Here is a 17,705-nt window from a genome sequence, read left to right as displayed (position 1 = left end):
CTTCCCAGGTCCTGTGGCTGCAAAACAAGCCCAAATCCTCACCCCTCCACCACTGTGCTTGACAGTTGGTGTGATTTGTTTGTGCGGATATGCTGTGTTTGTTTTTTGACAAATGTGCAGCTGTTCATTATGGCACAATTTCTCCTCTTCTGTCTCATCTGCCCAAAGGATATTGTTTCAGCAGTCTAATGGACAACTTTAAAGAGGCTATAAGGAAAATACTCTCAATAAAACAGGTGTCTAGAAGATATTACATGAAGAAAAGACTGACCCATGAATGATTTTTCCAACTACATTTACCATAGCCTCTGGCTGGCTAAGAAACATTGTGTACTCCAACTGGCGTATACTGGTCAATAACACTATATTATCAGATTATTTCTGAACACATCCATTGATGTGCTACACAAAGAGTAAAAACCTAGGGGATCTTCTGTTAAAAACCGACCCAACACACTGTCACTCCCCTAATGAAGAATCAATGAATGCTAATGTTACTTAGGATTTGTGATATGTGGACATTTGGTTCTGGGTAAATCCTTTACACATACCCACAATGTGAAGCAAAAACCATCAAACACAAAATACCTTGTACCTTGGATTTTGTGGTCTGCAAACTTCAATGTCTTCAGTGTGGCTTGGTATATGTGGGGGAAAAAAACTGATTTGCCACTCAGACAGGATCAGAAACCACAGATCCAGCAAAAGAACTATATATAAGCCTATTGTGACCAGAAGGTGGAACTCCCAGTTACCTCTACATACATTAAAACATATTCCTTCTCCCATACATTGGGGAGAGAGTAAAGGGAGGTATTAGACTAACTATGTAGGGTATGTATTAACTTTTTATATTTGACACACACTGTCCTACACCAATTAAATAGCCACATGTCAGCTCAATTAGGGTGCTCTTCACTGTATTTACTATTGCTCAAAATGAGGTAGTATATTCACACTGAAAGAGTGTGCCGCTCAAATACTAAGCATTCGGGGTTGAACCCAGACTACAATCATGAATCCTGCCCCAGCACTCAGCATGAATTTTGCTCACAATTTTATATACATCAAGAGTGTACCACTGTCTTAAAGCAGATAGATAAAACCCTGGCAGCAATCGCAACCTCAGCATGGCAAATGCCATCCCTGCCTCTGCTTTCGGTAACTTCCATTACATAGTAGCAACTACACAATGATTCTTTCTAACCATTGCCCTTTGGCTTTGTGTATGTCACAATGTTTTAATTATCTAATGATGAAATTCCACTACCTTAATAATATACGCATGCTAGTTACCAGGGCAACCGTTTGCAAGGCAAACTGATGGGGGATGAGCCCAAATTCTGGAGGTCCGCACAAGGCTTCGAGGTGGTCACACACAAAATCTCAGCATTCAGAATGTGCACAAGGGGGATGAGTACTTTGTCTTTATAATTTTTAAAGGTAAAATATACACTAGTTTGGTTTTGTGAAGCTTTGTCCTGATTAAAGTTTTGTGAAAAAACTGAAATGTTTAACTTTATTTTGCAAACTTAATAAAAGCTGTTTTATTATAACTCTTCAAAAAGTACTAGGGATGCTATCTTCTTATGCTAGTTAATAAAATAAAATATTCAGATGAGCAATTTTCACTATTTCGTGTATTTGTCCATCCTTTGCAGCATCATTATTATTTTAAGAGGAGAAACATTTTTAGGTAAGGGTGGGCATTAAAGATTATGTGGCATTCTTTGTCTTAAATTCCTTTTAACAGTGTCAGAATGTTACCATGACAAATAGTTATTTTATCGTATATATAGAGAGAGAACTAAAATGTGAAGAAACAAGATGATGGAGATTCTGGGATGCAAATTTAGAAAATGTCAAGAATAGGAAATGATCCATAAAAGAATAATATACTCAAATTTATTCAGTGTAATCATTGGCTTAGATTATTGTTTCTTTTCAAGATACTATTCCTCTAAACCTTCAGTTTTTAATGGACTTACTCAATATTTTTCAGTATTTGAAATTCTTTCTTACATTTTGACAAGATAACAACCCACAAGTAACACTTGTATAATTCTACCATACCAATATTGTGTTTCATTCAATCAAGTAGTATGGAGTGCATTTAATAAAATCAAGTAGTTGCTTTTTATTTATGTGAAAAAATAGAGCACTTTATTTGTGCTTATAATTACAAAAAAAATTGATTATACCCTTTATAATAACAAATACATACTAATTACAGCATTGGCTGTTTCTTACAATTTCTCTCCAGATGTACATGTAAGGCAAACCAAAAACAAAAAGTATAGTGCAATATTGCAATAGAAATTGGCTTTCAATAAGAAAAAACAATAGCCCTACTTACATAAATGGACTCATAAACACATACTCCCAAACTGAAGAACATTGGATCGAATAAAAGATGGTACTGCCTCTCTCCCATTAGATTCAGCCTTCTGTTTTCCCTTTAGAGCAGTTCCACTCACAGGTGATCAGGGGCATGAAGCTTAACCCCCCATATGGTACCTTAATGGTGTTGTGATGCAATTCACCCAATAATAGGTTTCCTAAGGCAATAACAATTCTTATCAATCTTTATTTATTCTACCAAGCAGAGAAAGATTGCAGCAGACTGTCATCGTCTGGGGAAGCCTGCTATTGCACTCTAAACAGGCTTTGTTTTAGAGATTCAGTATATACTGACATCTCACATTGTTTCCAAACATGCTCCCAAAAGTTGCACATATTGTTTTTTTCATTAGTAATCTTGATTTTATTTTTGGAATTGAATAAAAGGGTGTTATCCAGTTATAGACTCAACAATATACATTTTGGAGGGAAATTAAAATGATCTTGATAAATGTGAGTGGATATTGGATGCTTCAGCAACTTATACTAAATCTGGGTATAATCTGAACTATATAGTGCTTTGTTACTCTTATTTTGTATACCCCCAATTGCTTGTGAAAAAGGCACTGCTTTGAAGGGAACAAAGAAGACTGGAATTATTGGGAGAGAAGTTTAACCTATTGTAATTATAAGCACACAAGAAAGTGCTCCACTTTTTCTCATTGTTTTATTTGTGTGTATCACTTGTTGGTTGGGTGAAATGCACAAGTGTGTACCAGCTACTTTATATAAATAATTCATAATTACATAATTACATAGGCTGAATAGAGACACGCGTCCATCAAGTTCAGCCTCTCTGATTCACTGCGACAAAAATTCAATACGGTGTATGTTTTCAACAAATACGTGCCAGGCAGGACTATTGTAGTGTTGCCTGACATTTAAATTTAAGCTACTGAAGTATATTTTGAAATACTGCAAACCTTTTCCTAACTCACAGCTGATATACTCACATGTTTATTATTATTGCAACATTATTTCACAAGGAGCTTCTTCAGTTTGTACAAAGGCTTTTTTTAGTTCCCTAATCTTATGATGTATACCATTAGTCTACCTCTAAAACAATAAACTACATAGCTCCTTCAAAGTGATTGCTTGCATAGCTATGGTCTCTCTAAATTTTCTATTTGAGAACTGAGTTGTGAGATGTCTCTTCTTGTTGGCATTGTTTGAGTAGTGTAATACAGTATTCACTTCTTAATTAAACATCCAGCTCTGCTCATTGAAGTATCCAAATACTTTGATGCGGTTTTGCATCTTCTTGTTTTCCAAGATGGATGTCAATTTTAATGTAAATTCCTCTTGTTAGGAAAGAAAATATTTGTAATCTTCCATGGAAAAATTTCTAATTGCTAATTCAAGCAACATTTCTCAATCTGTAATCATAAATACATTTTAATATTTTATCTTACATTTTAACATTAAGTCAATGTCACCTTGAAATAAAAAAAGGTTTCATTGTTTTACTAAATATAAATGAATGGGACAGAAAATAAATTCAAACATAATTAAAATGTGACAACATCAAAAGTATAAATTAGTAGAGACTTGCATATCAGGAGGAAAATATCCAAAATAAATATCCCATGTGTACAGGAAGGAATTAGAAATAAACTTTTAGTGCAGAATTTTAATCATCAACAAGAGTTTTAAAAGACAAAACAAACAGAACCATGATTCATCTTGTATTATTGACATTCCAACTGTATTTCCACCTGATCCAAGATATTGGACATCCAATATTGAGCACCAGGTACTAGGATTTCTTTAAGTCCTACTGGATCAATTAAGATGCTTGGCTTTCTTTTATAAGTTATTTTATAATTCATGGTATTTCATTTTTTATTTTGTTTTGTCACAGTTTTTTACACAATAAGTGTTATTCTGCTTGTTTACTTTACATACATTAAATGTTTATTTTATTGGTATTCGTCCTGAAATATAAAAGTCTCTGTTTATATTCAACACTTAAGCCTAACTTTAATAATCTTTCCAACTAATTCAGTACTGTTATAAAAACTAATTTCAACTCAACTCAAAGTCATTTATGCACAAAAAAATCCCATAGACTTTAACCCCTTAAGGACCAAGCTTCTGGAATAAAAGGGAATCATGACATGTCACACATGTCATGTGTCCTTAAGGGGTTAATGGTGACTTCTGTAGCTAAACCATTTGGAAAGTTTTTCCAACTGTATTGAATCATGTGGAAAACGTATAAAAAAGAGCTCCTAATTATGTCTTAATTCATTTTACTCTACACTTATCTATATTTATTAGAAATGGTTTGGAATACATTTGTTTATTGAATACACCATGTAACGAAAGTAACCTTGCCACTGTTTTTTGGAGGGGCCTGTTTGCTAGCCTCCTACCCTGTGACTGTGGCCCCTGAGTTAAATCTGGGTTAAAACCACTGTTTGTGCCTTTTGGACTTATAACAGGAACACTTCGAACTCTCAAAGTGGAACTTCGAACACACCAAGCGATTTGAAGCTGCACTTTGAACTCCCGAAAAACAGCACGAACCAGAGACCACCCTGGAGCTTGTTAACAACTATTAACAATTTGGAATGTTTCTCACCGCAGTGTTCTAATTGTTCGTCTGGGTGGCCGCAATTCCTATGGACAACCACAAGGTGGCGGCCATCTTGTTCGCATGAGCGCAGGCAGTGGTGTTTGGACATGAATCGCATGGAACTAAATTCGGACACAGAAACTCCCAAACACCACTCGACTTCCATCATTGCCTGCATTCATTTCTATACAAGTTAGAAGGGCACTGTTCGGTGGGATCATTCGTCTGGATGAGGGGAACAAGCTCCAGGATAAGACTATTGACTCTGTTCGGTAGTTTGTTTGTTTTCAAACTACCGAACTAGACCAACCACAAACACACTGATTCACTGGAACTGTTATGGGCATGGGACCATGTGTGCGGTCGTTCATAATGTGACTCCATAGAATTCCTGAACCCTTGAAATGATTTGGGTGATTTTTGGATATGTTGGTCACCCAGCTCAGGGCTATCAGGGGATGTAATATTTGTGGAGATATTTATGTGTTTTTGGGGTACTTTTGGGTTTTTATAGAAATATGTGTTTTTTTCTGCCTGGAGATAATTGAGTTAATACAGTATCTGACTCAATTATCTCACAGGCAGAGGAGAGGAATTGTGTGCTGTGTGTGGGAGTGTTGTGCCTTGTAACCTTATTGTTATTGGTCTGTGATGTTGTAAATCAGTCTATCATCAGGTCCATGTGAGTGTACTCCTTGCATGGGGATTGTGTGGCACCAATAAAATCAGTTCCTCTTCACCCTCAACATAGTGCCTCATCTCATGTATTCACTCTGGGGATTGCTATACTCCTTATACTCCCCTGGGTTCTAATCAATAGCTCTTATAAGAGCTGTTCCTGCTATACTTTTTGGAGTAGGAGAGGTTCTGCCACTGGAAGCAGGATCCTGGTCTTGAGAGACACCAGCCAAACTGCGGAGATTTGTGGAGTCTACGTGCTTATGGTGTCTGGTGGAGTGCTTGGAGTCCTCAGTGAGCACTATGAGCATCGATTGACGGAGGCACCTGGTCAGGGTGCTAGGCGGTCAGTCACACACCATACATGGGAATTATTTTAAAGTAATGTCAGATTATAATTTGAAAAGATGTGACAAACAGGAACTAGAACTTACAAACTATAACCAGAACTAACATTTTTCATTAGGCTTATTTCAACAAATAGTTTTAGGGAATATTAAAACTGGACTAATGCTGTTCATTTTTTTGTCTAGGCCAACATTGTATATATAATCTATTCTAAGGACACTGGGCATATTTGATTCTGCTATTAAATAATGAGAGCATTAATTATTTCCCACCATGACAGTCACAGTCCTGTCCTTCACTGCATTCTAATGGCATACATTTAAAGGAGAAGAATGATGTCCAGGAAATCACTTGCATTACATGATGAAAGCAGATTTGATTTTAAATATAAGAACAATACAAAAAGAGCCCAGTGCATTTAAAATGTCAGTGTTGCAACACATACAGTGCTGTTGGAAATGTAATTTATTTTTTCTTCTTCTTCTTCTTCTTCTTCTTCTTCTTATTATTATTATTATTATTATTATTATTATTAATAATATTATTATTGTAATTAATATGGCAGCATTTTACAATATTATAAAGTTGGAAACAGCAGATATTTTACAATAAATTAGACAGTTACAAAATTTTACAAGAACATTATATTGATGAGGACCCTGCTCTAAAATTAGCTTTTTTCATTTGACTTTACTATTCCTTTAAATTATAATGTTCTTACTGACCATTGTACTGTCACTGTGTTTAAAAATGGATTTACTCATTGGGGAAGCATTTCTTACAGCAAATGTGAGAGTCTTCTCCTGTGTACACAGTTCAATAACTTATGGTATGCATAATCCTATTCAACCATGTTACAGAATCTCTTTTAAGATGTGAGAAATGTCATTCTGTCTCTTCGGTGCCATGAAAATCAGCAGGATCTTCTCTGGGACAAAACCACCAAAGAATAATTGCGGTCACAGAACTGGAAAAAAGAAATACTGAATAGCTAGAGATGCATGTTTTTTGTTATTTAAGAACAATGGTTCTTTGACCAATTCTCTAATACAATTTTTCTGGAAAATATATAAATGTCATTTATCACACAAGTATGTCTTCATATGAATATTTACCTAGTTGCACAAATGCATACGTAAGTTGTATTTTTATTGAAAATATTTCTGTCTAAGGCCTATAAATAGCCATAAAAATATTTTTTTTCATTAACTTGCTCTGTATCGATGATTTATAAAAAAAGGGATATGTTTGATTTAAATCTAAGTACACACAATCAGCATCTTTAATTTACGGTATTCCAAACATGAATGATTACCCATTAAACTAAAAATAGTTTACCTTGCAAAAATTTAATAAAACCTATCTATTACTAATTGTATATAACAAAATTAATTCTGATATATTTTGATATAACTGTTAAAAAAACAAATAACAGTATTTTAAGAAAACAGTTTTGGGTTTGAGTAATACCTCTTAAACTGCTGCGCCCCCACCCAAAAAAAATGAAGGAATAGGACTAAAATTCCAGCATGGGCAACAGGAAGGGTGTCTGGCTGTCTGCATAGGGGCTTCAGATGCAAAATATGTACAGATTTGACATTAGTTAGCCCAGAACTCTTGTTTTCGGGCTGGATAATGATGCCCAATGACGCAGCCAGAAGTCAAGTTAAGCTTTTGGCAGCAGAGTGGTTAAACTCAGTTATGCCTCCAACAGCAGAGTGGTTAAACTCAGTATAGCAAAATTATGTTTCATAGCAAAATGCTGTACTTGCAGACTCCTTGCACCATGACCTCTTCAAATCAGTCATGTGGTCATGGTGTTTTGCATAACCCTTTAACCCCTTAAGGACCAAACTTCTGGAATAAAAGGGAATCATGACATGTCACACATGTCATGTGTCCTTAAGGGGTTAAACTAATCTGAAAAGTTATTATTCTAAATATGAAATCTTCATCTGGTTACAGATATTAAAGATTATAACAAACAGCAAGAATGAATATTTATGTTTAAAATTTTGATTTTACTTGATATTGGAGTGATGAATTAAATTGACTTGATTTAAATCACATCCACTTTGCTTTGTAATGCTCTTTATATACTGTATATTGTAATTTATAAAAAAAAAAAACATTATACGCTGCTGAGATTGGAGACCCTTATCAGTGATTAGAAGAGCAAATCTCCTCCACTCATTACAATAATGGTATATCTATGCATCTCTACAGCATGTCAAAGTAATCCACCCAAAAACTTTAAATAAAGATTGCCGTACTTTTAGTCTCATCCCTAACCTCACTACATGATAGGCCTCAAGATGGCGAGTACTGGCCACTTTTGCCTGCATCCTACTCTAACAAGAGTATCCATGCTCAACTCGGCTTTGGCAACTTACTCCTCCCCTAAAAAGGATACTGCAAGAACTCCAAGCTTCTGTACAAGCCAAATTCCACAATTTGGCTAAATCTATCCAAATAGACATTCAGGCAATTGGAGAAAGAACAGCTCATTTAGAGGAGAAAGCTGAAGAGCTGATTGAAGTTATTTAGTTACATTTAATTCATCAGTCAACTACACACATACTAGAATAGACAGATTCCTGACCCCATCTACACTTTTGCCCACAGTGCAAGACAAATAAATAGGGATGATATCCTGGTTGAATCATGCACCAATTATAATATATAATATAAGATTACAAACTACCTTAATTCAAGAGATTACTGACCTAAACCACACAAATAAACTTAACCAATCACCTACAACATGACCAAAGCTACTTACACTGCAGACTCATTTAGAGAAATTGAATAAAACACCCTTTCTTCTCAAACGCTTAAAACACAAAATATTTGTTTAGGGCAATTAAGCATGAGTATTACTAGCCTCACAACTCAAATCTCTTATGCCAAATACCAAAATAGCATTCAACCTTTCTAACACAAAACAATTTAATTTCTAATCCACATGGCAATGTGATTAAACTTGCTAAATACTATAGCAGATTATACAATCTATCAGATGATCCCAATTCTAGCCCCCACGACTGCTATTTCAAACTTCTTGGAATCACTAGACATCGGTCTACTCAGTACTCAGAGTAGCACTTAGAAACCTCTCTACACCATTTGAACAGCTAGGAATAGAAAATGCAATCAAATCAATTCATGCTCACTAAGCAGTATGCCCAGATGGGTTCACTAACTTATATTACCAAACTTTTATGATATTCTTTCCCAACATATGTTAACACCTCAAAAAAGATGCTACTAGCACACATCTCCATACTGATAAAACCAGTGAAAAACCCACAATGTCAACACTTAAACCCATACTCAACTGCAATATAAAACTTTAGGCTAAACTGATGACCAACATACTCTCCCCAATTCTTCTTAGGTTGATCCAAAATGACATCTACAAAATGGTGGAACACTAGGTTCCAAAAACTGGTAAATGTTGTATACAGCATAAAATAGAGAATCAAATAGTGTGCAGGGGTAGCTAAGGGAAGGGCTAAGACTAAAATCAGTATATATGTATCTAATCAGGCTTTATTAAGTTGTGCCTCAGATACACTAACTGAAATAGAGAAAATAAGAATAATGGTTCTAATATTGCAGGAAGTAATCATATGGCCATGGTAACAACAAGGTACTAGTGATGTATCTATATCCGCTGGTACACCCTTGCTACAAGGTAAATTGAAAACTTTTTATGACCCAAAGGAGAACATAAATAGGGACAGCTAGCTATTATCTCAGCTGTTCTAAGGAAACAACAGCCTACTACCACCACAGGACAGAAAATGAATACCTGCAATAGAGAGTAATCTGAGAATCTGGGGTAGCTGTCCTGCAAAGTGGGTGATTCTTTGGTATTGGTAAGTTGTTGACTTAGCACAGCAACTGAGGTATTACACTATATTGCAGATATTAATTTATGACCATAAAACTTAGAGGCTATGACCTACCTATCACTCCCATGGTGGTGGTGGCTTACAGGAACTGACAATTTTTATCTATCAAGATTTGTCACACTTACTGTATTTGAGAAAAATTGCATTTTTACTTTCATACTAACATTTCAGAACCGTGTGAGCTATTACAAGATTAAGGACACTGTATGCTGTCTACAGCTGTTCATTTCCCAAATACTTCCCAAAGTCTATATATGAGAAAAAAAAACTTTCTACAATCACAACACAGCAACATAGTGGTAACATTTCAGCACACTCAGTTGAGTTACTATTCTGTTTTTCCTTTTTACTCCACTCAATTCTACAACCGACAGTGCATATACAGATAGGACTCTAGGTCCAAATGACACAAAATAAATAATCACCTTGTGACTGGTGAAGCCTGTTTACATGATGTAACTACATCGTATGCCCCATCTATTACTAAACACCACAGGTATAGAATGTTTAAATGTGGTATGTATTGTGACATATCTGGTAACCCATGTTTACTACCCTGTCTTAGATCAATTACTTAACGGAAAAAAGCATGCTATACAAAAGTGTAGATTTTGTCTCCATATAAGGTTCAGGCAGACAGAATCTTTCTCATATGTTCAGACAATGAGGCTGATTTACTGTCTAATTTCCTGTATATCATGATCTTGTACATGTTTTTTTGTGTTCCCCCCAATCCTCCCTTTTTTTCTGTACCCCCCTCATTACTTAAAAACAAAAACAAAATTATGAATAAAACAAATAAATACATTTATAAATATATATCAAAAATCTAAATTATTCAACCCCATTGAAAATCAGGTTTGTTGTCAAAATTTTTAAACTTTCAGCTGTTTGCAATGAACAAATCAAATGAAAGCAATTTAAATAACCCAACACAACAAATTCTTCCAGTGGTTTCCCCAAATTTAACTGAAAATGCAACATATAATAACTTATCCAGTCTCAAAATTATTCAATCCCCTGAATAGAATCTCTCACAACAGTGATTGTTGGAAGTATAGTTTGCAAGTTCAAAGGTGAAGGAACAGTGGTTACACTGCCTTGGACAGGGCAAAAAAAGGAAGCTATTAATGACTGCAACCAGATTTCTAAGAAGGTTGTGAAAAACCTTTGAGTCACCGCAAAAGACCTGCATCAAGATTTGGTGTCAGCAGGCACTGAGGTTTCAGTGAGCACAGTAAGGTACGTACTAAATGCAGACATCACTACTGACCTAAAAGCACAAGAAACGCTGGCTCCAATATGCTCAAAATCATATAAATAAACCACAGAAGTCTTGGGATTCTGTTCTGTGGAACGATATAACAAAACTGAAACTTTTCGGCCCAATGGATCAGCTGTATGTCTGGAGGAAAATGATTGAAGCATTCACTGAAAAGAACACTCTACAGGTAAGCATGGTGGTAGCTCAGTGACGCTCTGAGGCTGCTTTGCATGCTCTGGCACTGGAAACTTGCAGCGTGTGGAAGGCAAGATGGATTCATTGAAGTATCAGGAAATCCTAGGAGAAAACGTTACGCCGCCTTTGAGAAAGTGAAAGCTTGGGCATCATTAGACCTTCCAACAAGACAATGATCCCAAGCATACCTCAAACTCCACCAAGGGTTGGTTGCAGAAGTCCTGGAAAATTGACTTGAACCCCATAGAAAGCTCTTGTAGGGTGTTAAGATGGTGGTCAGAGTATGCAAGCCCAATATATTACTATGAACTGAAGATTTCTCAGGAACTCCGCCAGAAGCTGGTGTCTGGCTATGCACCTCATTTGCAGCAGGTAAGATGACGCACTACTAAGTACTAAAGATGCTTGCCATGAAGGGGTTGAATAATGTTGAGACTGGAGAAGTCATTATAAGTTGCATTTTCAGTTGAATTTTGGGACACCATTGGAAGCATTCATTATGTTGAACTAGTGTAATTGCTTTTTTTTTTGTGTTCATTGCAAACAGTTGAAAGTTTGCAAATATTGACAATAAAGCTGATTTTCAATGGGGGTTGGATAATTGATTTACTTACAAGTGTATATTAAACCAATACTTTCGTGACTATATTTTTGTGTTTTCAAGTATAAGAAATATTGAAAAAAAAGATTGTATTTGTTTATTTCATAAATGCTAATGTATATCCTTTTAACTTATTTCATTTTAGAAAAGGCATTTGGAAAAGTAATTTTAGGTAATTCCAAGATATTTTATTGCCAAATAAAACAACACAAATACCAATACATACAGAATGAAAAAGAAGCTGTTTCAACTGTCTATCATAGCCGTCTGTAAGTATTATAACTATATTTGATGCACTATTTGTGTTTAACCCCTTCAATACTAAAATTGATGTATAAACATTTTCATGTATATTACAGAATTAAATTTAGTCCACAAAGACTCACTCACCCCAATTTATACTCTTGGAATGATTACCTGCCTCTAGAGAAACACATTTCTCTGCCAGAAGTTACTGGTCACTGAATAATGCCTGCAATTTTGCTGAAAACATCCGCTCACCCCTTGCTTTCAAACAGTACAGATAGTTTTAACGGGTCATATTAATCCTACAGTCAAGGGAGGTGGGGAAAAAATAACTAGGCTCTGCGATTTCACTGTAAGCATTTCATTAGCATATCAGGGATTGGTAAATTTTACTATAGAAGTTTAAATACATTTATTCTAGAAATATTTAATTTAAATGTACTTACTCTATGCGGGCATCATGTTGAAATGTAGGCATTCTTTATATATTCTGTTGCTATTTTTAGTGACCTGTACTGCTATGATGCCTTTAGAAACCTTAAAATGCCTATAAGCAATGTGTTTGACAATTTTTATCTATCAAGATTTGTCACACTTACTGTATTTGAGAAAAATTGCATTTTTACTTTCATACTAACATTTCAGAACCGTGTGAGCTATTACAAGATTAAGGACACTGTATGCTGTCTACAGCTGTTCATTTCCCAAATACTTTTTATAAAAGCCGAACGGATAAGTGAAAAATAAAAATTGTGTTAATATACATAATTTAATTTCACGTTTGTCTGCAAAGCTGTCTGTACACATCTCTGTGTTATGATATATTTATTTGCCAGCTATGCATCCCTTCAAATACATGTAATGCTCATTGTTGGCCAATAAAAAAGTAGTGAAAGGGTTAATTATTGGGGTTAACTAGAAAGGGTTAACTAGTGAAAGGGTTAATTATTGAGTAAGTAATATTTTTTATAAAAATAAGCAAACATATTGTTTTTCAAAAAATAAAATAAGTGATCAAAAACTGGAAACATATTACTAATGCAAAGGATTAATGGAGTGTAGAAAAAAAAGAACATATTAGTATTAAATATATATTAGTATAAATATAACAAGTCTGTGATCGTCTGTTCTTCTTTTCTGCACTGTCAACAGGCGTACTGGAAAGACATGTATATATTTTTAAAACTGCAAATATTTAGACTTCTGTATCTCAGAAAGAAAACTTTTCCGGTCCTCACTGCACTGCTACTCTTGAGATCACTGAACTAGTGATCTCAAGAGTTTTTAGCTGAAAGAGGACCATAGGTTAGTTCAGATTCACCGCTAATAAAGTTTGAAAGAGCTTATTTAAGACTCTTTTTAATGTCAGTCTAAAGTTGTTATCACTTAAATCAGCTGTGCTTCCAAAACAAAGCAAAAGTCTATATATGCTTACTTATGCTAGAGCTCTGCAGCGAGGCACATAGTTGTATGTAAAGGTGCTATTCGCCCTACGGCCAGTTCTATTTTTTATACCAATGTGATCTCTTTTGCAATATCATAAGTTCTCATCAAATATAATTATTCAGATTTTCTATATTTATTGGAGATTTTCTAACAATTTCATACATTTTTTAATATGTGTAACAACAATCACTTCTCTGGTATTTCTTACAACTTGAATATTAATAAGGCTGCAAGTATGAAATATTCATGTATATACAAATATAATCTTGAAGTTAATTTGCGTCTTACTCAAGATGATAAATATATGGTAAGGTTGTACATTTCACTAATATTATAACATTATTGTATAATCATAAAAAAATGAATATACTCAAAACAAGATGTATGTCTATTTTTAAATTGACATTGCAAAAGCTACCAAACAAGTAGAAAAAAAATAATGTATATATATATAAAAAAGACTTAATAAAAGCGTCTTTCTACAAGATTAATAGCTTAGCAATATTTTAACTGTGTGTGTTCTTTAACATAGTTTAGCAATAAAAATGATCGGAGAAGGTTTGTGAGGCTGCAAATGTCTAACATCAAACTCCATAAATACAGAAAATAGGCAGTAAATTAAATCTCAGTAAGTAAGAATAGAGAAATCATCTTAGAGAACTTGCACCTGGCAACCTTTATTATGGTCCAGTGTTGAACAAGTAAAATAAAACAAGATATTCTCCCAAGAACTTATGGAAGCTGGTACTTAATTTCAGAAAAAGGGGTACCCGTCTAAAGATTGCTCTGTTACATTTAAATTCCACTTCATGTTATTTGGCGTGTCTGGTCCCTTTTTAATTTGATTGGCAGATTTGGGGTTGGTCATCTAGACCATTGAGCACCCTATTTCAACACTATTAACCATACACAGTCTCTCCTTGGAAATAGTGTCCTAGAAATAGTCCTTTGGGACAGCATGAAGTACCCTTCATTTTAGGTGCATGCAGGGTTAAATCGATACCTGGATCTCCCTTCAAGTGAGCAAAGGTCAGATATAGTGTGAGCACTGTCACATTACATTATATAATTATAAATCACTGTAAGGGCTGTACATGCAAGCTACAGGGATACCCTGTAATATCATCCCCTACCAATAGGTGATCCTCCCCATACTGGATTTCAGTGACTTTAGAAAATGTAAAAAAAAAAATAAAGGGTGCATGTAAATGTATTTTTTCTTAACTATATATATAATGAAGATGTTTAAAAAATTAAGGGATACAAATTAGTATAGTTTGATTTATTTTTCCATAGCTATACTAGTATGAACATTTTTAATTTGTTTACGTTTTTGTATTTTTTAATGATACTAAATGATAAATATATAACATTTGTGTGGGTGCATAAAAAAGGGGGAAATTACAACTGAACAAGCACAGATCAAAATCTAAGTCTTGGTGTAGGTCTTGTTGTGGGTATGAAGTAAGACTTTGCCTTATTTATACTATTCTTTTTTTTTCTTTTTTTTAATATATATTTTATCAACTAATTGTGTGAATGTCAGTTTAATTAAAAAATATTTTTAGAAATTGCTTAGAATGCCGAAAATAATAAATGCCTAATGCATAGTAGATAAAGGAGTAAGCAATTTTGGTTGTGGGCATGCATTCTAGAACTGCTAATGTGAATTTAACTCATTGAGTCACATTCAGACCTTTGACATGAAAAGCGAATTTCACAGTCTGTCTCCATAACAACTAGGCTTCTTCTGTCAGAGAACTGTCATTTAACGGTATATAATGTGTTTAATCAGATCATATGGGCAATAGTTGCAAGCCTTTTGCTTACCCCATGCTGTTTCTATTGTTTTCATCTAGAGTTTTCCAAAAGAAAACTGCCACTTTGTTTCTTATAATATGATAGGATTTAACTTCCTGTTTAAAAATGGTAACATATTGTCAGCAAAAGATAAATGTATTCACAGAAACAAGTTAAATTGGGAGAGATAGATAGATAGATAGATAGATAGGATACTACTTAAATAAAATATAATGCTTTTTTATTATGTTATATATAATATAGTTTTATATTTAAATGAACTATTAAAAAAGGAGTACATAAAAAATACTAATATAGATATATATATATATATTAAACCTTTGCACAAAAGTTGGCAAAATGTAAAAAAATCTATTAAAAATACATTCCTATATCAATAATCGTAATTATCTAAAGACAACCATTTTGTTAGGCATTGCATTTTACTTTTCATGTGTATTGCTGTATGAGCATTAGATATTAAATGTGTACACATGAGACCTGTATTGATGAAATATATTAGTACACACCAGCATATTTTATTTGCGATACACTTACCATCCTCAGTTGGCACATAGATATTTAAATATAGACAATCTTCATTCTGATCTTGTACATACGATACAACTGTATCCAAATTGGCAGTAAACCATATAGGCAGCATATCATTTAACAAAGATCTTTCATCCAAAAACTGTGGGCAAACAGGAGCAAATTGGGTCGCATTCCTAACACCAGTCCAAGATGAAGGTGGCTCAGGAGGTTGGAATCGTCTTTCTCCTGTTGGAGGTGAGGCATATGGGACTCCCAGGTATTGCTCAACAGGGCCAAGAATCTCAATAGGTAGAGGTGTTCTTGTGCCACGTATTCTTCCATAGTTTGTAGGTACTACTGGGTGCTGTACTTGGCTATCAATTATTGTAAATCGTACTGAAAGAACTGTTATCCATAAGAGCAAATGTGATTTTACCATAATACAGACGGGGGTGAAGATTGAAGGCAGCCATAATAATCCCTTTGGTCTCGACATTGTTTACATCAACATCAGCAAAGGTGATATCTCCCAGGATGAGAGGAAAAAGATGAAGAAAAGAAGAACTTCAGCCAGGTTAATTGAATCTTCTAGGTGAAATATGACAAATTTATTGCCACCGTTGTATAACTGCCATATACAAGTTCCAAATCTGCAATGATGTTGAGCCCATTCCACAATAACAAGGCAAGAATGTCTCACACTATCCCAGAGTCTATTTTAGTTAATTTGTTTGTTCATTCATTTCAAAAACAAACTTGGTCCACCTGTACGTAAAAGACAAACAAACAGTAAACAAAACAAAAAAATATTTAGTGAATGCATATCAAATATTTTGCAGTGTCTTATGTATTTATTTATATGTATTGTTATCCAAAACTAGTATAGTTAAATCATATCTTAACATGATATGCATGCTCAGTTTATTTCTAATTTTGAATAATAAAAAAGTATATTTAATACATTTTAGTAATAAAGAGCAACCAAAAGCCTTAGATGAGGGACCCTAAGAATCTGAGGTCTATGTGCCGCATGTGTATTTCTATGGTGGGTCCACTGTCAGGGACTTCTTTGCCAGCCTACTCTTTGATAATCAACTGTTCCAAGACTAAAAAAAGGTTTCAGGATAGGGCTTTCTCCATGCTATCTTAGGTCATTTTTCAAGTACTGTGTGCTTCCACATATGGGTGACATTTGTTTTTACTTTGGCTGGGGTGGGGTATCAGAACTCATTTCTGAGTAAGCTGAAAAAAAAGACTAACATTCACGTCTACAAGTTATTATTTTTGTTATCAAACACATTTTATATTATTGATTAGCAAGTGTCATCTGTATATATTGCTATTCAGTAGCTCTTTTGGACAGATAATAAAGAGGCCCCATTTCAAAACTATATTCTGTGTTCGGGGTGACTTAATTGTGCATTATAGATACTGCCTACTACCTTAGTAGGTCATAGTAGGTCATGGATCAAAGGGATTTTCTTGATAGAGCAAAGAAGATATACAAATATAGTGTATGCCACAAAATAAAAAGTGAAAAACAATTATAGGTGAAACTATAATACATTTACAGCAAACAATGTATAATGCTAAATATTGGTCGTGTTTATTTAAATGCAAATCTGTTGTTTTGAGATGTATAATACATTTACAGCAAACAATGTATAATGCTAAATATTGGTCGTGTTTATTTAAATG

At 34.3% G+C, this 17,705-nt stretch overlaps 1 protein-coding gene across 3 annotated transcripts in view; it reads right to left on the bottom strand.

Moving 5' to 3' along the window:
* The window catches only part of NLGN4X (neuroligin 4 X-linked), a 371,997-nt gene that overhangs the window by 246,847 nt on the left and 107,445 nt on the right, over positions 1 to 17,705 (bottom strand). For 2 of the 3 annotated variants that reach the window (XM_063450161.1, XM_063450162.1), the window contains exon 2: positions 16,032 to 16,772. The exons of the other annotated variant lie outside the window; for it this stretch is intronic. In XM_063450161.1, the coding sequence (XP_063306231.1) occupies positions 16,032 to 16,503 (472 nt within the window). In that variant the 5' untranslated portion in view covers positions 16,504 to 16,772. The remainder of the gene's footprint in view (positions 1 to 16,031; positions 16,773 to 17,705) is intronic. 3 annotated transcript variants of the gene reach the window in all.

Source organism: Pelobates fuscus, chromosome 1 (genome assembly GCF_036172605.1).
Source record: "Pelobates fuscus isolate aPelFus1 chromosome 1, aPelFus1.pri, whole genome shotgun sequence".
Taxonomy (NCBI): domain Eukaryota; kingdom Metazoa; phylum Chordata; class Amphibia; order Anura; family Pelobatidae; genus Pelobates; species Pelobates fuscus.
Note: the sequence above shows the minus strand (reverse complement) of the source record. Positions and strands in the feature narration are given on the sequence as shown.